General features: G+C 42.0%; 1 protein-coding gene across 2 annotated transcripts in view; it reads left to right on the top strand.

Moving 5' to 3' along the window:
• The window catches only part of vps9d1 (VPS9 domain containing 1), a 132,194-nt gene that overhangs the window by 21,434 nt on the left and 89,814 nt on the right, over positions 1 to 20,946 (top strand). Inside the window, exons 5-7 of one of the 2 annotated variants that reach the window (XM_038806367.1) lie at positions 8,836 to 8,947; positions 15,590 to 15,652; positions 18,054 to 18,106. In XM_038806367.1, the coding sequence (XP_038662295.1) occupies positions 8,836 to 8,947; positions 15,590 to 15,652; positions 18,054 to 18,106 (228 nt within the window). Of the gene's footprint in view, positions 1 to 2,326; positions 4,470 to 8,835; positions 8,948 to 15,589; positions 15,653 to 18,053; positions 18,107 to 20,946 lie in introns of those variants that run through there. The other variant, XM_038806366.1, reaches the window with a different exon arrangement.

Below are 20,946 nucleotides of genomic sequence, written 5' to 3'. Positions count from 1 at the left end.
GAGCTACTAGCCCATTACTGCTGATGTAGAACTGATGATCCCAGGAGGAAAGATCAGCAGGAACCCAAGTCTGGAACCCTCCTGCTTCAGCTTGAAAAGTGGCGCTAAATCATTAGGTGATTAAAATAAATGAGACAAAATCTCAAGCCTGCGATGATCGGCTAAAAATGTTTTTCAAATTTTGCTTTATAGTATTCCCAATTTCACTTATGACGTCACTTGCACCAACATCTCCCAGAATGACCAGCTAGAGTTGGCAACCCTAGCCCTTGCGAATGCTGACTAGTGCAATCCCCCTGCACCAAGGTCTGGGTCAGGGGCTGTGAGCCTTCAGTATTACATATTCTAACGGCACGGCCCTTTCCTTGCCCTGACCTGCAAGCACATTTTGAAATGGCAGACTCAGCTGATAATGGGGTGCGGGAGTTGGGGAAGGTTCCTTAATAAAACAGAGAATGAGAGGCAATCCACAGCTAGTGTATGTGTCACTTCCACTATAACCTGTGGATTAATTTGCGAGCCATGTTAGCTGTGCCAGGCAGGTATGTTTTAGTTGAAGTAAGTGCCTTCGAATCATGGAATCCCGACAGTGCAGAAGGAGGCCATTCTGAAAGAGAGCCCTACCTAGGTCCAATCCTTTGTCCCATTTCCATAGCCTTGGACCCTAAAGGGCAATTTAGCATGGCCAATCTATTTTAAGGTGCATATCTTTGGGAACATCGGAGAGACCCTGCACAGATATAGGGAGAATGTGCAAACTCCACACAGACCAAATTGAACCTGGGTTCCTGGTGCTGAGAGGCAACAGTGCTAACTATGCCGCCTTAAAAATATTACCCATATAAAAGCCGACTATTATACTCTTGCCTCAAAAAGACTTTTACATGAGTACATGATGGGTAGATTTTTTTTTTGGAGGCCAAGAGTGGTTTTAATGGGTATTCACTTTGCATGCATATTTTATGCTAAATTCATGTACACACACACCACCCAAATTAATTTTATTATGAGGATTATACTTGGGTATTCAAATGTACTCGGGTCAAAGAAAAACAGAAGATGATCTTGTTCAAATTTATAACTTTTATCATTCGTGTCCCCCACATTTTCACATTTTTTTTAGAGACATGAAAATGTCTCTTTGTTCTTAGTGCTGTATAATTCCTTCTCATTAATGAATTTGAATGATTTTGCTGTTTATCACAATTTTATCAATAATGGTTAATTCTAGAAAGTATTAAATTTCCTTATTTTAAATGTTGTCTATCATTTTTGTGCTTGAATAAAATGCAAATTTCGTAAATTTTCGTGTCCAGTTATTTACGCTGGATCTCGAATTTCAAAGGTATGTAAAAAAATTTTAAAACTCCGTTGGCAAGTCAGTCTTGTTTGTATAAAATAAACATACATTAGCAGCACACATTACAACATAAAACATTAAATATAGCCTACATTTTTAACAAAAAAAGTTGCAAATACCTTTTTAAAGATGATAAACGGTGTCCCCGAAAACTTTACGTCTTCCATGTTTGCGCATGCGAAAGACACTACCGGCAAAACTTACAAATCGAAAAGTCACCTGATTCGACAGCACCCGGATGGACTTAACTCGTGTGCGAGGTTAGAACACGTGAACTACTACACTTTTAAAATTTATGAATGAAACGGCATTGTGTCCCGCGCTTTACCTTGTTCTTCCGTTTACGTTGCGATTTGGAATTCATCAATGAATCACAGGTAAGTTAAAGATTTCTTGAGAGATTCTTTCTTATTTTTGTAGATTAGGGTTATTTTTAAATGTTCAAACAGTTTAAATCAACCAGGAAGCTTTTGCACTCGTGCTAGAAAGGCACAGTGTGCGTTTTAAGTAGGATGGGGAAACCATTTTTTTTGTGTCCAGTCTTTACGTTGTAAACTCTGTTTATAATATTTTTTTTTAAAGCTTACAACCATAATTTGTGCTTTGGTTAATCTTTTTTAATCCTACAAATGTTTTATATTTATTATACTGTACCTTAACCATACAATTTATTTAAAGCTAATAAAATGAATAATTAAATAAGGCAGGGTGTTTTATTTTAAGTGTAAAGATTAATTGCATCACATTATAAGTATACAAATGTTTTACTCATTCATGTGTGCTACTTTTTTTACTGTAACTTAACCATACAATTTATTTTAAGCTAAATATAAATGAATAATTAAATAAGGCAGGGTGTTTTATTTTAAGTGTAATGATTAATTGCATCAAATTTTATGTGGTACATAAAAATAAGACAAAGTGAGGAACTGTTTGTAAAATGATTGTATTAATATTATTTCACAGATCTTCAAAGTTGCCATCACCAATTAAGAAAACAAAGGCAGTGCCTAAAAAGTTGCATATCAGATGTGCACATCGTGACCTTGCCAACGCCTCCACAAGCTCTTCTTCTATCCGGTCGACTTCAAAGAAGACAAATGATAAGATGCTTAAATCCAAGACTCAACAGTGGAAAGATAAAGTTGCAAAGACAAATCCGCAAAAAAGCGAAGAGAAAAAGACACGTGAATTGCTTTACAGCCGATACTATAGAGCACAGTGTGCAGCAGCAGCAGACATTCTAAGAAAAAGAAATCTCACTGCTAAGGAAAGGGAAGAAGCAGAGATGTGGCTAAAGAGGAAAATCAATAACAATGAGACTGCCAGGATTAGGATGCAAAGAATGAATGAAAGGAAGGCAGCTGCAGGAAAGAAGGATCGATCCTATAGACTAAAGAAAACCCAGACAAGACAGCAGCATGAGATTACAAGGATCAAGGAAGCAGAAAAGAAACGTAGACAGCGATCAGGATACACGCAAGAACGAAAGGAAGCTATTTCATCAAGAAGACGGGAGTTGTATGCAATTAAAGTCAACAAGAACAAGATGGCAGCTCTAAAAGACTATGAGAAAATCATGAATGAAAAGGAAGAAAAGCTAAAGGAAATGGGAAAACAATTGAAAGCTAAGGAAATTGAGCTTGCAAACAGGAATGACGAATTACAGAACAGGACTGTTCAGGTACTAAAAGCAAACAGCATGCTTCCTGAAGAAGAATCCTTAGATTTCCGTACTGATATTGCGAGAAATAAAGCACTGGAACGTGTAAGAAAAGCTTTGCCAAAGAGAAGGTCTCACTGTATAAATACTACATTGGAACTCATAAAGAAATCATCACCCACTAAAGCTGTTGCTTTTAGAGAAGCTGGGATTGGAACAGAGAACAAACTTCAGGCAGGAGTGATGGAAATAATAACAACTGGACTGCAAGCTCCACGGAATTCTAGTACCAGAAAAGTTCTTGCCTCCACACTAAATGCTTTGAGGATGCACAAGCTTCAAAGAGAATTCTGCAGGCAGTCTGGCATCAGCCGGAAGCTCTTACAGAAAGCACACAAACTCAAAGCAGGCAGAAGGCCTCTGTCATCTGAGACAGTCAAAGCCATCCATGAATTCTATGAAGTTAATTCCAAACAGCTTCCCGATGAGAAATTAGTGAGCAAGAAAACATTGAAACCTAGGCACGTCATGGAACTCTCAATTTCACAACTGCACTGCCAATTCATCAAGGCCCATCCAGACATGCCTGTCTCTGCTTCAGCTTTCTACAAACTCCGACCGAAGCATGTCAAATCCAAGCAGAAAAAGAAGAAACAAAACAGCAAGAAGAAATCATCTGGTAAGAAGAAATCAAGTCCCAAAGCAACTCATGATGCAGCAAACCATGACACTACCCACCATCTTACCATTGGTCCGTGTGCAGTCTACACAGGAAAAGCCTCACCAGAACCAGAGAAGCTCATTGTGAATGACTTTGTGGCCGTGAAGTTTGAACTTGGCAAAAACAGCACAGCATGCATAGTCTACATGGCAATGGTAACTGATGTACGCAGAGATGAAGTACAGGTGAAATTTATGAGAAGAGACAAAACAGGATTCTATAGTTTCACATCTGAATGTCAGGCTACCCATCCCATGGTCGACATAGTTCAAGTAATGGCAGAACCTTCCACAGTTCAAGTTGGAAGAGCTTTTCAATACAAATTTGATGAGCAAGACTTGAGTAACATATCTTCGAAATTTGTATTAAAGTAAACAAATGCGGAACAGTAATTTCCCCAGGACCAGATATTGTTGCTGAAAGTAGTTATACTGGTAGTTTTAATGTGCTCATGTTATTTTTGTTTTTATGAAGTTGATGTTATGTTGGTTTCCAGTTTAAAGGGACACCGATAGTTTAGTGTCCCATTTGCTCGCGGAACCTGATAGTTTAGTGTCCCATTTACACGCGGAACCTTGCCTTTTATTTCCATTGAGATTTATTTCTGTCGTGTATTTAACTTGGAAATTTTCATAGTAATATTTATACGACATTATGGAACAATTTCTGATGCAATGTACTTAGATACGATTAAAGTTTCTACCTGAAAACATTATTTGAATCAATAATGGTCCTAATCGCTCATTTCCTGGCTCAAATCCTCAAAATGTAATGGCTCAATTTTCATTTTTCCTCAAATCAATCATAACCAAATGTAGGTAGCTGTCAGACATGATCGTAACAAAACATTAATATTGTGTAAACTTTTATATATATCAGTTAATGAAGTAAAAATCCCAGAATTTCTTTTCAAAATTGGTGTCCCACATTTACACGGGGAACCGAGTGACTTTTCCCTTGTTGAAGCGTTCCTCCGTGGCAGAATGCTTTGTGATACCAAAATTTGTGCAAATTTCTGAAAAGTCAGTTGTTTCTCTAATTTAAAAACCCATCTTTAAGCAAATTTTATAATTTTGAAATTTTAGGTCAAATGTCACATGTTGGACCCATAATTAAAATAACTACATGGCAACTGTTCTTCAAACTTAGCAAAATTGTGATTTTATACCAATCAGTTGAATCTTTATGAGCCCAAATATTCCATGGAAATACTTAAAGTTTCACTAAAGTCATATAGTTGATGGTAAAGATGATGGCAAATTCTGAAAGGCTGATAGACGCTAATATAGTTGTAAGCAGGTGAACAACTGTCCACACTTGAAGCTAGATTGTTCGAATAATTCGACCATGTCTAAACATTATGGGTGTGATTCTCCCATTTGTAGACTCGGTGCTCCTGTCAGTGGAAAACCAGAGTGATTCCCGTTGGCACAAGGAATGACCTCGACATGGCATGCTACGGCACTTGGAAAATTTTGTTAGCCGAATCAGCTTTTCCGTTCTATTATGGCACACCGGTTTTGCACTATAACTGGGAGAATGGGACTTGATCTCTCTGACAGGTTCCTCACTTCCTGAGATTGCCGTTCCGATCTCAAAGAGCAGTCCTCCCACCCTAGTCACTGGCAAGGACCCCCCCCCCCCCCCCCTTCCCCCCACCAAGAGCTCCCTTCAGCCCTTGTCTTTGCCTGGCACCTTGCTATCCAAGGGGTAGCAAGGTGGTAAGTACCCTTATACAAATTGCTGTCAGGGTGCCGAGAGGGGTCCTTTGTGGGAGGTTTATGCTGGTCTGGAATGGCTCAGGTCAGAGGTCTTTACTGGGATAGGGCTCGTTTTGGCTGCTCTCCCCACCTGCAACCTTTGCTCATAACAAAGTGAAATTAATCCAGCCTGTACCCCTAAACCCTTTTAAAAAGTCAGTCAGTATGCTAAATTTAAAGGTCTTTGAGATGAAGGTAAAGCAATCCCTTTGAAGTGATTGAAACCTTTGAAGTGACTTTCACACAGTCCATTTCATTGCCCTTTAAAGTATAGAGGCCTATTTGTATGCCTAGAAGGCTAAAAGCTTTGAACTGCTTTGTTTAAACTGAATTTCATGCCCCATTGTCTGCTAAAAGCTTTTTGATTGACAGGTCAAGGCAGTTTCAAAGGAGAGATTCAGTTTGTTTATGTAGCTCTGCAGGGATCCGTTAACTTGGGAGGAGATATTTTCATAACCACAGTTTTTTTTCATAAGGTCTTTGTAATGAACTACAATTGGCTTTATTGGTTGGCCAATTGGAGTATGAGCTCCCTCAATGATAGCTCATTGAGGGGGGCCATATAATCACCTGTGTAGGCTTTGTGAGCAGTCTTAAGTTGACTGGACTGCTAGCAGCACTGTTTGTAGCTGCTCCTGTAATATCGTTATTGTAAATAAATATTGGTGTGGTGATGGAACTCCTGCCTCCCGTGGATTACTACAGTGGCGATGAGGTAAACTAAGAGTTTTGCGGAGACCAGCTGCCGCACTCGGAGGGTAAGCCTTGCCATTTTTAAAATGCCGTTTTTTGGGAGATTAGAGGCATTCGACCCGGCTATTGAGGACTGGTCCCAGTATGTGGAGAGAATGTGTTACTTCTTCCGGGCAAATGATATACTGACGGACGAAAGGAGACAGTAATGACTCTCAATTTTTTGGACACCCTACCAGTAGACGCACAACATATTCGGTTGTGGACGCAAAAAGACCCAGTTATAGCCAAGATGAAGCATTTACTGCTAACAGGGGAACTGGAAAGACCAGTGGAGCCTCAGATGCACCCATACTGGAGCAGAAGGGACCAGATGACCGTAGAAGACGGTATCCTATTATGGGGAGCCCAGGTAATAGTCCCAGCTCAGAGCCGTCGGGCAATCTTAACTGAGTTACATCACGGACACCCAGGGGTGTCTAAAATGAAGATGCTAGCTCGAAGCTACGTTTGGTGGCCAGGTTTGGACACAGACATAGCAGCCTTGGTACGTCGGTGCCAACAGGGTCAAAGAGTGCCACCAGCATCGCCATTGCACCCGTGGGAATGGCCAGGCAGACCGTGGACCCGCCTGCATATTGACCACGCCGGCCCTTTCATGGGCTCAATGTTTTTGGTGATAGTGGACGCCCACTCCAAATGGTTGGACGTCCACCGGGTAAACGCGGCAAGCACAGCATCGACAATTGAAAAGCTCAGGGCCTCGTTTGCAACACATGGACTCCCGGAGGTATTGGTGTCGGACAACGGAACGGCATTCACAAGTGGGGAATTTGGAAAATTCCTGAAGGAAAACGGAGTCCGTCACATCAAAACAGCCCCTTGCCATCCAACGGCCTGGTAGAGAGAGCGGTCCAGACACTTAAAGCGGGACTCGAGAAGCAGCCGGCAGCGTCAATGGACGCAAAGCTCTCCCGCTGGCTGTTTGATCACAGGACCACACCACATTCCACAACGGGCATACCGCCAGCCGAACCCTTAATGGGAAGGCGGCTGCGAACGAGGCTGATAGCTCATTGAGGGGGCCATATAATCACCTGTGTAGGCTTTGTGAGCAGTCTTAAGTTGACTGGACTGCTAGCAGCACTATTTGTAGCTGCTCCTGTAATATCGTTATTGTAAATAAATATTGGTGTGGTGACGGAACTCCTGCCTCCCGTGGATTACGACAGTCTTGTTCCCAAGTGCTTCCTGGAAAGCGCAGGGGCTGCCCCACATCTGCTTGTTCTGGGAAGCGCTTGAGGACAAAGAGTCCGATTCATAAAAGTACTGCGGTTAGGAAAACACCTGTTACCTTGAGTTAATGAATCGTTGCAGAACAATAAAAACAATCTGAATCTCCCCTTTGAAACTGCTCAACCTGTGAATAAGAAAGCTTTTGGCAGGAAATGGGCATGAAATTGAATGTAAACAATGCAGATTAACTTCCAACCTTTTGGGCATACACAAAGACCTATATTATAAGGGGCAATGAAATTAAGTGTATGAAAACCACTTCAAAGGTTTCTACCACTTTAAAACGATTATTTTTACCTTCACCTCACAGACCTTTAATCCTGGCATACTGACAGACATTTCAAATGTTTTGTGGTACAAATGAGAACCCTTTCACTTTATTATGAGGGATGTGTATTTCTGAGATACTGCATCACTTTAAAGGGTTTAAAGGCTGCAGATGGGGGAGCAGCCAAATGAGCCCTCGCCTCCCATGAAGGACCCTCTTCAGCATCTGGGAGGGTACTTGCCACCTTGCCATCCCTTGACTGCAAGGCCCATGTTCCTCAATACTTGCACCAAATAATGCCAGCGGAACTATCGACAGGGGGGCTGGGGCATCCCAGCTGGTTAGTGAATCGGGCCTCCTGACCGTCAACGAGATGTAAAATAGCTCTAATGAGCTATTTGCATGGTCCCACCGGGTCGGGGTGGGGAGGTCGGGAAACCCGCTATGGCCAGCCGGGCAGCCACAGAGACACGCAACAGGTCTTCCTACCGATGCAAATGCCGATTTCAGCTCGACGCACTATTCTGCAGCTGATCGCAAATCCCACGTCTAGTGGACGGACCCGGAGAATCCCGGCCAATGGATATATCACTTTCATCGTGTACAACTTGTTTTAAACAGATCTTTCTAACTTAACCGCCACAAAACCAAATAAAGACTTTTTTCTTTAGGTTACGATATTTTAGATTCACTAAATTGCCCGCTTTGTTTTCAATTATCAGAAGAGAAATAGTTTATAACAATAACAGAAGGGGGTTTACAAATTAGTCTCCCCTTCTAAGAATTCAAAGGCTGCAAAGCTGCCTCATTGTTTTCCTAATTTGTGACAACTAAAACAAGTTTTATAACAGGGCTGGTTTAGCTCAGTGGGCTAGACAGCTAGTTTATAATGCAGAACAAGGCCAGCAGCACGGGTTCAATCGCCGTACCAACTGAGAATTCTGAATTCTCCCTGTGTATCCGAACAGGTGCTGGAATTTGCGAACTAGGGGCTTTTCACAGTAACTTCATTGCAGTGATAATGTAAGTCTACTTGTGACAAAACAATTTTTTATTATTTAAACACCAATTTAGAGAACTTACTCCATTGGAAGAGGCATCGAGACAGAACCAGAAGTTAAAGGCTGCTTATGAGGCACGGATGGCACGACTACATCCTAAGCAGGGCATGCAGAAAACATCGCTGGTGAGAGGAATTCTCTGGTCTATTCTAGCAGCATGGTAGAAAAATAGAGCCATGAGAAACAATGAAACTGAAATGTTTGTCACATCTGTGCCCATAGCATGTTAGGCATATCAAACCTTCTGTGCATGAGTGAAATCGTATGCATAATAGCTTTGGAGAAACAAAAATGGAGTTACGAATGAGTTTTATGGAGAGTGAATACCCTTGCTAGTATAGAATGCATCACAAAATGAGGCTTTCAAATATAGTGAAAAAAGGTCTGAAAGTTTTCCCGTCCATGGTTGCCACTCCTGTTCCTTATATGTACAATTATTTTATCCAACTCTCAGTTATATGAGCAGCAAAAACCATTCCAAGTCTGCATAATATTTAGCAATGGAATACCTGACAAGTTTTGTGATTCACTGTTTATTCAGCAGTACCTGGAGTGTAGTATTTTCATTTTGGCTTGGACGTTGAACTTGACACCTCACTCACTTTCAAGCTCACACCTTGGGTACAGTTAACAACATACAGAAATGTCCCTGTTAATTCATTTTACCAAAGGATCACCTTGAATGATTATAATTTCACGAAAATTCGGAAGTTAAGTAATTTCATTGTGAAGCTATCAAACAACAATACGTTGAAGAAGAGTCAGTCATTCAGACTTGATACATTAGCTCCGTTTAATCAAATTAAACTTTTGTTTGAAGTGCAGTTTATTCTGCAAGAGTACGGGGGCCAATATGTTAACTACATTCCATGATCCAGCAGGTAAAGGGAAAATAGTTGCTGCTGACACTGTTTGTAGCTTGACTGTAGCCAATTGTTATTATGGTTTACTTGTTTTTAAAGCACTTTCTGATCAAATGAGAAAACAAAATGAAGGTAAAAAATAAACTTCACTTCACATGCTGAAGCATGATGTGGAGATGCCGGCGTTGGACTGGGGTGAGCACAGTAAGAAGTCTTACAACACCAGGTTAAAGTCCAACAGGTTTGATTCAAACACGAGCTTTCGGAATGCAGCTCCTTCCTCAGGTGAATGGCGAGGCGAGGTATGTTCCAGAAACATTTATATAGACAAAGTCAGAGATGCTGGACAATGCTTGGAATGCGAGCATTTGCAGGTAATCAAATCATTACAGATCCAGGGAGAGGGATAATCACAGGTTAAAGAGGTGTAAATTGTCTCAAGCCCGAACAGTTGGTAGGATTTGAAAACAATACAGGGAAATCTATTGTCAACTTGTCAGACTACACCCTTCAACCAAACGAAATCGAAGTCCTCAGCAGAGGGCTCAATTTCTGCACCACCACCAAAATGGACCCCATCAGTCTCGCGGCAGACATGGAGGAATTCATCAGGCGAATGAGGCTCCGGGAATTCTTCCACAGATTGCAAACTCCTACCAACTGTTCGGGCTTGAGACAATTTACACCTCTTTAACCTGTGATTATCCCTCTCCCTGGATCTGTAATTATTTGATTACCTGCAAATGCTCGCATTCCAAGCATTGTCCAGCATCTCTGACTTTGTCTATATAAATGTTTCTGGAACATACCTCGCCATTCACCTGAGGAAGGAGCTGCGCTCCGAAAGCTCGTGTTTGAATCAAACCTGTTGGACTTTAACCTGGTGTTGTAAGACTTCTTACTATGCTGAAGCATGTAATTTGTTTTCTTCTAATTTTAATTTACCTGTATACTTCAGCTAGGTTGTGTGCAATGGTAAGGAGAGAAGAGTGGTGAGAAAGGGTGCCGAATCTGCATTGCTTTTTCACCTTGCATCTCGATTGGTCTGGACCTGAGCCAGTTTTGAATTTGGGTGTTTATGCTGTTTAGTTTACAAAATGGATAACAGGCGAAACCAAATTTGAACCCTTTGTCAACATTCCCTTTTTTCAATAAAGTGCGGTATTAGAGGTGTTCACAGTCAGCAAATAGTGCATTTATATCTTTATAATTATTTCCACAACCTTTTGAATATTTGTGCAAGGATGAATTAACCGGAGACTCGGAATCAGTTCAGAGTTGCACACTTCTGTGATGTCATTAATGCTGCAGATAGGGCAGCACGGTGGCCTAGTGGTTAGCACAACCGCCTCACGGCGCTGAGGTCCCAGGTTCGATCCCGGCTCTGGGTCACTGTCCGTGTGGAGTTTCCACATTCTCCCCGTGTCTGCGTGGGTTTCGCCCCCACAACCCAAAAATGTGCAGAGTAGGTGAATTGGCCATGCTAAATTGCCCCTTAATTGGAACAAATAATTGGGTAATCTAAATTTATTTAAAAAAAAAAAAAAAATTAATGCTGCAGATGGTCCTGTAACCTGCGTTTACTACTCAAAACTTATGTAGATTTGCCTCATGCCAGTTACGACAAACAGGAGGCTACCATTAAATTACAATCTTTTTTTTTAAAAAAGCAAATTAATGTTCACTATGCACCCATACGGGCAGCACGGTGGCCTAGTGGTTAGCATAACCGCCTCACGGCGCTGAGGTCCCAGGTTCGATCCCGGCCCTGGGTCACTGTCCGTGTGGAGTTTGCACATTCTCCCCGTGTCTGCGTGGGTTTCGCCCCCACAACCCAAAAATGTGCAGAGTAGGTGGATTGGCCACGCTAAATTGCCCCTTAATTGGAAAAAAATAATTGGGTAATCACTATGCACCCATGGCATGGGAGAAATTAAACAACATTATGAAGCCAATAGTCCATTGTGATTGTGCTGTTTTTTCCAGCAGGTCCAAACTAATCGCTCTGATATTTTGCCTCAACAACTTCATGCGTACAGTATCCCAAACTCCAAAAATCCTGTTCAACTGAGTCCCACCCATACCCAACTCATTGATATATGTTCTTTTGAAGTATTTATTTCGAATTAAAAAGACTAAAGTTAACAATACCTGGTCATTTTTTGTTCCTCACTTTACTTCTGTTGCCTCCTTAATTTAGTTAGGGTGTTCATGTTATCTAGCACTAAATTGAGACCTGAAATGTGACCTTATACTTGGTTAGTGTTAGTTTTGTTTTATGTTCAACATATTTAGACTGCCTTTCTTAAAGTGATTTGAACCATTTGTTTTAATCAGTTTCTCATGTAAAGTGTTGGTATACAATCTAAAGGGCAATGGAATAACTAACCATTCGCAACAAGAGTAGTTAAAAATGATTTCAAATTTTTATAACTTAATGGTGTTAGCCTGCAGTTTTTTTTCAGTGTGGTCATTTTCAAAGTAAAAAATCACATTCATGTTGTATGTACTATGAGCCATCTGTTTGATTATTGAATTAATTGACAGACATTTTTGGTTAATAAGGTAATTATTTAACTCCATGCTGTCGGATCATTAGTACATTTTAAGTGACCTATTAGCATCTAATTAGAGCAAGGCCCCATTCACACTCAACCAATTAAAAATCCAAGTGGCTTTTTTTTGAAGGATTGGAGAATCATGCTCTGCTGTTTGTTGACGAAGCGGGATCTCATTACATTGCAGCAATTCCCAGCTAGCGTTTAGTACCTTCATCATCAAACTTGCTACAACCTGACAGAAAACCTATGGCTTGGTTTAATATGTGGTCCAAAAGTTAAATGGCTGTTTCTGCTCTTTTCCTTTTTGTGATCGTTGGGAGAGGCTGAAAACATTCTTTCCGATGCAGTATTAAGGTCGGCCGTACAGTAGATAATTGCAGTGTGTTTGTTAAGTCTACTTTTTTGCTATCAGTTTGCATTGTGCTAACTTGTGTCATTTAACATTTTGATATGTTTGAAATTTGAAGCCTTGCCACAATATTCTTATTAGATGCCTGGGAAATGAAAATATTTAAGCATTGTCCAATTACAATGGCATTGGTACTAATTAAATCATTAATTATTACAAATTAAAATTAGCAATGGGAGAAAATAGGAGGACATTTGCTGATTTCTGGGCATGGGTGGGTAAGGAAAAGGTAAAGAACAGCAGAGTGTGAGTAAACAATTAAGAGACTGTGATGAGGATTGTAATCGCACATTGGGGTTGTTATACTCCATAATTCTTTACAGTTACATCATATAAAGTAACATTCTTTATGTACCACAAGACTAGACCACTAGTTGCCACTAAGGAACAGTTTCCTTTTACGGTGCCATGATGTTGCTCAATTGAGCGTTCCTTCCATCCTGCAGCATATAAAGATACCTGTTGTGAGTTGTTGCAGGGTTCCCTTCCTTATTGTATGGTGGTATTTAATCGCAAACAATCACTCCCAACTGGGGGTTTTTAAATTTGTTCACAGGATATAGGCATCACTAGTCCCCATGATCGCTGGCTCCTTGGCTGTCCAGTAATTACAGTCACCAGGTCTGTGAGGTGAAACACAACTGCTGTGTCTTTATTTCTAGAACGAATAGAAGACAGAGGGTGGTGGTGGATGCAACATTTTCAGACTGGAGACCAGTTACCAGCAGTGTACCACAGGGATCAGTGCTGGGTCCTCTGCTATTTGTGATTTTTATCAATGACTTGGAGGAGGGGGCTGAAGGATGGGTCAGTAAATTTGCTGATGACACCAGATTAGTGGATGAGGTGGAGGGCTGTTGTAGGCTGCAAAGAGACATCGATAGGATGCAGAGCTGGGCTGAAAAATGGCAAATGGAGTTTAACCCTGATAAGTGCGAGGTGATTCATTTTGGGAGGACAAATTTGAATGTGGATTACAGGGTTAACGGCAGGGTTCTGAAGAATGTGGAGGAACAGAGATCTCTGAAGGTTGCCACTCAAGTGGATAGAGCCGTGAAGAAGGCCTATAGTGTGTTAGTGTTTATTAACAGGGTGCTTGAGTTTAAGAGCAGTGGGGTTATGCTGCAACTACAGGACCCTGGTGAGATCACATTTGGAGTATTGTGTGCAGTTCTGGTCACCTCATTATAGGAAGGATGTGGAAGCATTGGAAAGGGTGTAAAGGAGATTTACGAGGATGCTGCCTCGATTGGAGGGTAGGTCTTATGAGGAAAGGTTGAGGGAGCTAGGGCTTTTCTCATTGGAGCGGAGGAGGATGAGAGGCGACTTCATAGAGGTTCATAAGATGATGATAGAGTGGACGTTCAGAGACTATTTCCTTGGGTGGATGTAGCTGTTACAAGGGGGCATAACTATAAGATTCAGGGTGGGAGATATAGGAGGGATGTCCGAGGTAGGTTCTTTACTCAGAGAGTGGTTAGGGTGTGGAATGGACTGCCTGCTGTGATATAGGTGTCGGACACTTTAGGAACTTTCAAGCGGTTATTGAATAGGCACATGGAGCACACCAGAATGACAGGGAGTGGGATAGCTTGATCTTGGTTTTGGACAAAGCTCGGCACAACATCGAGGGCCGAAGGGCCTGTTCTGTGCTGTACTGTTCTATGTTCTATGAATATGAAACTAGTTAGGCCAGGGTTTATTGCTAATCCCACGTTTCCGTTGCAAGGATGGCGCTGAGCAGTTATCTTGAACTACTGCAACCCATGTGATGGAGGTACTCGCCCACAGTGCAGTTAGATAGGGAGTTATAACTGTCCTTACACTTCATTAGCTGTGAAATGTTTAAGGATGTCTTTAGTTGTGAAAGGTGTTATATAATTGCAAGTTCTTTCTTTGTTTCTACATATTCTCTTGACTTTGTTGCAGTGCCTTGTGCCCATGATTGAAAAACTATTTTGCCTCATTAGCTGCATGAATCTTTGCTGCACTAAATCCTGTAGAAGATAATATTCAGGATATTAAATTGTCTGTACCTTATGCATTAATGCCCTATTTCAGCCTCTTCACTACATTGTTTTGAATTGCTAGAGTTATTCTTTCTCCCCTCCCCCTTATTCCTTTAATAAATGACAAGACATTTCCAATTCATTTCAGTCTAATGGATAGAATCCTTGCAGTGCCAAAAGGAGGCCATTTGGCTCATCGAGTCAGCACCGACCCATCCGAAAGAGCACCCCACCCAGGCCCACTCTCCTGTCCTCTCCCCGCTACCCACACAACCTTTGGACACTACAGGGCAATCTAGCATGGCCAATCCACCTATTCTGCGCATCCTTGGACTGTGGGAGGGAACCGGAGCACCCGGAGGAAACCCGCGCAGACACTGGGAGAACATATCAACTGCACACGGACAGTCACCCATGGCTGGAATGGATCCCTTGTCCCTGACGCTGTGAGGTGCAGTGCTAACCACTGTGCCACTGTACTTTTGAAAAGTAATACTGTTCGGTGAGAATTAAAAATAATGGATGACCTTTATAAAATTCAAAAAAGGTGCACTGGATTAATTTACATCGTTCAAAATGCTTACACATCCTGTCATGCCAACTTTAAAGGTGGATTTGCATTTGAACTCCAAAGCTTGAATTTACCAAGAGGTAGAAAAATAAATGGTGATACACTGCTTTTTTAAATGAATTTGAGCAGTAGCTTGAAAAAAACTGCTTCCCATAATTTGTTTTCAGATGGAACATAAACTATGTAAGTTTTGAGAAGCAGAACCTTGTAAACCAAGTAAGATAAAAGTGCGGCCACTTCATGGCACCCTCATAGATTTGTTATATTTCACTTCTGACGTTGTTAAAATAGTAATCTCCTAAGCAATACAGAAACATTTTTAAATGTTTCTTGTCAAAACTTGTTTACTTTCAGACATTGTCTCTCCAACGGCAGATGATGGAGAATTTGATCATTGCACAGGCAAGACAGGCTGCAGTATCCTTTCATTATAGTGACATTCTTCAGAGCAAACAATTACGGAAGGAATTTTTGGGGTGGTCTGGTTTTATTTTGATCTTTTCTGTGGCAAATTGGTATCTAGAAATGGTGATTGTGCATCAGTAGATTAAGTTTTAGAATTTTGTGTTCATTGTAAATGTAATAACGCTTATGCTCCCAGGCATAGGTTAATTTACAGCATAAACCTGTGTCCTGCTCAAATAAGGACAGAAACAATTACAAAATTGATTCCTGCATTTGAACTAAAAGTAGTGTGAAACAAAATATAAAACATCAGGGGCGGAATTCTCCGCTCCCGGGAAAAATCGGGAAGATCGTCGTGAACTTGGCCGAGTTTCACGACGGCCTCGGAGGCCGCTCCTCTCACCGTATTCGCCCCCACCCGGGGGGGCTAGGAGCGGCGCTCCGTTATTCTCGGCGGCCGGGGGTTGACACTTACGTCAAGACGGCGCGCCGAGAATGACGCGGCTGGCACGCCTAAGTGACGTCAGCCGCGCATGTGCAGGTTGGCCAGCTCCAACCCGCGCATGAGCGGTTGACATCATGACGGCTGACGGCTCAAACCTGCGCATGCGTGGTGGCCGTCTTCCCTTCCGCTGCCCGGCAAGACGTGGCGGCTTGATCTTGCGGGGCGGCGGAGGGGAAAGAGTGCGTCGCTTTGTGACGCCGGCCCGACGATCGGTGGGCACCGATCGCGGGCCAGTCCCCTCCCGAGCACGGCCGTGGTGCTCACTCCCCTCTCCGCCCCCCGCAAGCTTCAAACGGGCCTTTGGCGCCCATGTACACGACGGCGTTGTGAAACGGTCGCGAACGGCAGGCCCATCCGGGTCGGAGAATCGCCGGTTGCCATGAATAACGGCAAGCGCCGATTCTTCCGAGCCCGGGGGGGGGGAGGGGGGGTGTGAGAGAATCGTGGGGGGCGTGAAATGAGTCGCACGGCCCTCCCGCGATTCTCCCACCCGTCGTGGGGAGCAGCGAATCACGCCCAAGCTTAGCATGAAACTGAAGAAATTACTTACGGCAAGCATTGCCAAAATGCTAGCAATAATTCCCATCTTACATTAAAGAACCTGCAGAATTCATCTATCTTAGTCCAGTAAAACTTAATCCTTATGTTTTGCTTTCAGCATTCATTCATTGTACAACTGAGAGGGGCAATCCTTTCTTGGTTCAACACTTGCCCACCATCTCCCCATATCAAGAGTGTCTTCAGTACTGGCTTCTGATTCCACCCTGCACCGTTACCTCTGAAATCCCTCTAGGATCTGTCCTTGGCCCCTCCTATTCTACATCTACATGCTGATTGTTGGCAGCGCCTTCAAAGATACGGTGACATGTTCCAAGTGAAGACAACACTGCCCAGCTCTACCATTCCAGAGCCCCTCTTAACATCCTTGCTGACTCATTTGTCAGCCTGCTTGTCTGACACCCTGTCCTTGTTGAGCCAAAATTCCTTCCAGTTAAACATTGGAACGGCTAAATTCTTGTCCTCATCCCCCACCAAATGCTCCATAGCCTCCATTGTTACTGTCACAGGTCGATGTTAATAGTCCAGAATCTCAATGTCCTATTTGATCCTAAGCTAAACTTCTGACTCCATTTCCTCTCTACTACAAAGACAACCTTTGTAACGTCAGTCGGCTGCACCCCATCTTGTCCCATGCCTTTGTCACGTCCAGACTCGACTATTTCAATCCTCTTCTGGCTGTTCTTCTAGACTTTAAACTTCAGCTCACCCGAAACTCCCTTTGCCCTAACCCATGGCAAGTCCTGTTTGTCCACTGTCCTTGTGTTCTTGGATTTAACCTTTGCTTCTGGTATACAACTCCTTCAAAATTCTTATCCTCATGTTCAGATCACTTCAAGGCGTTTCCCATATCTAGTTCTGCATCTCTCTTTCAACTCTAGTAATCACACCAAGTTGGTAAGATTGTTAACCTCATGTGATTCTTTTTTAAAATGTAAAAGTCTCACAGGTGTGTGACTAAAATACTTTAATTGCTTTGTAAAGAGTCTCTTTATTTAGTATGTCGATGTACAAATAGTGGTTTTATCTTGGTTCTAGGAGGTTGACCCTGCTTTGGAAAGAGTCAGTTGATTTAGTGCCTATGATAAGAAACCTGATTAGATGTGTAAACGTAACCACTTATTTCTCAGCACTCCTGCCTTTCAAATAACCATCGCAGCAATGTTTACAGTCTTAACCTCTGGTCTTGGAGGTTAGGTTATTTGCTTTTGCATTTAAGGAAAAGAGATAATAGTGCAATTTAAATTGATGTTTATTCCTCTTCTTTCTGCATACCTTAAATATTCTGGGAACCCAGTAGTTGTAAAGTTATAGAGAGTGAGCAAATATCCATAACAATGTACTATACAGCTGCAAAGAAAGATGGAAGAACGGAGACTGAGACTTCAAGAAGTAGCCAACAGGTGAGAAAGCTCTATATTTGTGTGGTTTTTCCACCACACCCCATAATTGTTCAACTAACATCGACACTCCTTGTTCTGTCTATTTTAAGAATCATCTTTTCGTTTGGAAAATTGGTTTAGATGTTATCAAAAATCTTGGCAGACAGCAACCATGTATCTTTATTTGCGACTCAGTAGATTGTTGGATCAGATTTGAATGACTTGGCCTACACACCTTCTTTGATAGTGTCACAAAACTCTGGGCTGGTGCACGGTCAATTCCAGCCCCACTTGACTCTGAGTCGCAACACAATTGAAATTAACAAATTATTTTTAGAATATTCCCAAAGTCTTTGGTCGCCCGATAACTACAGAAGCCAGGTTTATAAATTTTAAACACAATTTTATTAATAACAATAACTAATTAAATATGCCGCCAATACAACTGGTTAACTATTATCTAATTCCTAATCCCCCCCTTCTTTAACTTGCCCCACCCTCTACACAGACACACGGCAGACAAACAGGGGAAAGAGGGGAGAAGACCTACCTACACAGAGGGGAAAGGGGTGTAAAGGAAAATAACATGAAAAGAAAAAAGGATAAAAGTCTCTGTTTCAGATGGTCATCTTCCAGTACATCTTTTAGTCTATGCCTTCAGTTGGAGCTTCTTGCTTTCAGACTGTAGACTTATCAGCATCTAAAGACTTCTCTGCAGATTCTGAAACAGCAGACAGAAAGCATTTTTTGGAGAAAGAAAGAGAGAGAGAGAAACTCGCAGCTTCTTCTCTCAGCGTCCAGGCACGTTCTGTTTCCTGGGTCCTCTGAAAACATCCCACATGGCAGAGCCCAGTCACTGTCTGTGTATGGGCAAAATGTGATTGGCCACCAGCCCACCAATTGAATCGAATCCCTCCTATCTCTCAGGTGCCAGAAATTCTGAATTCTTCTGTTCAAAATCTAAATCTTCATTGCACAGTGTACTATTTTGCAACTTTTGAGTTCCTCACTTCCTCTGTTTGACTGAAAGGTATATGTCCATTAAATATCCATCGGTCACAAATGATAAAAGAAATGGAAATAAGGAAATCAACAGGAGGGGTCCTTACAATCGAGAATTCCACAGGTTCATTACCCTTTGAGTGAATAAATCTTTCCTAATCTCAGTCCGAAATGGTCTACCCTATATTTTGTGACTTTTTCCCCGGTACTAGATTCTCTACCCAGGGAAAATATCACCCCCCCCACCCCCCCGCATCTAGTCTGTCCAGCCCTGATAGAATTTTATACATTTCAATCAGATCTTCTGTCATCCTTCTAAACTCGAGCGAATATAAGCCCAATCAAACCAAACTCCTCAGGACAGTTCCCCCCAACCCCAGTGATAGCCTCATGAACCTCCGCTGCACCCCCTCTATGGCAAGTATATCCTTTCTTGGGTAGGGAGATCAAACCTGTTCGCAATATTCCAGGTGTTTTCTCACCAGTCCCTGTATAACTGCAGTAAGATATCATTACTTCTGAACTAGAATCCTCTTGCAATGAAGGCAACATACCATTTGCCTAATTATTTGCTGCATTCTCCAGATCCCTCTACATCCACACTTCCCGATATATCAGCATTTAGATAATGCTCTTTCTTTCTGCTCATCACACCAAAGTGCATAGCTTCACATTGAGCCATGATGTCCTGCATCTGCCGTGTATTTGCCCACTCACTCAACTTGTCTAAATCACATTGACGCCTCCTTGCACCCTCCTCACAATTCCGCCCAGTTTTGTGTCATCAGCAAACTTGGAAATGTTACATTTTGTTCCCTCATTCAGACCATTCATATTTATCTTGTGAACAGCTGGGGCCCAAGCACCAATGACTGCGGTACCCCAGTCATCTCTGCCTGTCACATGGAAAAAGACCCATTTTTTTCCCATTTGCTATTTCGTGTCTGGCAACCAAATCCCCATTACCCCCTATCCCATGTGTTGTAGTTTTGCCCACTAACCTCTTATGAAGGACCTTATCAAAAGCCTTCAAAAAGTCCAAATACACCACACCCACTGGTTCTCCCTTATTTATTCTACTAGTTACATCTTCAAAAAACTCCAGTACATTTGTTAAGCATGATTTTCCTTTCATAAACCCAAGTTGGCTTTGTCCAATCCCGTTAGTGCTTTCCAAATGTTCTGTTGTCACATCTTTTATAATAGATGAACTCAAGTTTACGGAACCTAACGGCTCTCACTGTTATTAAAGTAAATTGGACAGCAACGTCCCTCAATTTGCACATGCATAGTTAAATGCAAGCATCAAGAGGTTGCTGCGGTGCCCTGCTCTTCTCCAAGCTTCATTCTGACAGTACCTTGCAGTAAGACGTTGCGTTGAAACAAATGGAATGCACAAAGTTGTTGTGCTTCATGATTGACGTATGCTAAACTCATGAAATATGTTAGAACTTGTTCATTCAATGTAAGTAAATATTTAAGGGTGTGATAAGCCTTAGTCCTTGCCAGTCAACTTCTGACACTGAATAATAACTTTAACAAATTTATTCCTTCAAACAAATGTTTGGGATTAATAAGAAGTATTTTTACTTTTTTCTTCGGACTCTTTTACCTCTATCTCCTAATCTTGACTTTCTTCCCCTCTTTTTCACTTTCTATGCATGATTTAGCATTGAATTCGTTATTCTAGCTCACATTTCCTGATTCAGACTCTGTACTGCTCGTTAATAGAACATAGAATATAGAACAGTACAGCACAGAACAGGCCCTTCGGCCCCCGATGTTGTGCCGAGCCATGATCACCCTACTCAAACCCAAGTATCCACCCTATACCCGTAACCCAATAACCCCCCCCCCCC

The sequence above is a fragment of the Scyliorhinus canicula genome, chromosome 9 (genome assembly GCF_902713615.1).
Source record: "Scyliorhinus canicula chromosome 9, sScyCan1.1, whole genome shotgun sequence".
Classification (NCBI taxonomy): Eukaryota; Metazoa; Chordata; class Chondrichthyes; order Carcharhiniformes; family Scyliorhinidae; genus Scyliorhinus; species Scyliorhinus canicula.
Note: the sequence above shows the minus strand (reverse complement) of the source record. Positions and strands in the feature narration are given on the sequence as shown.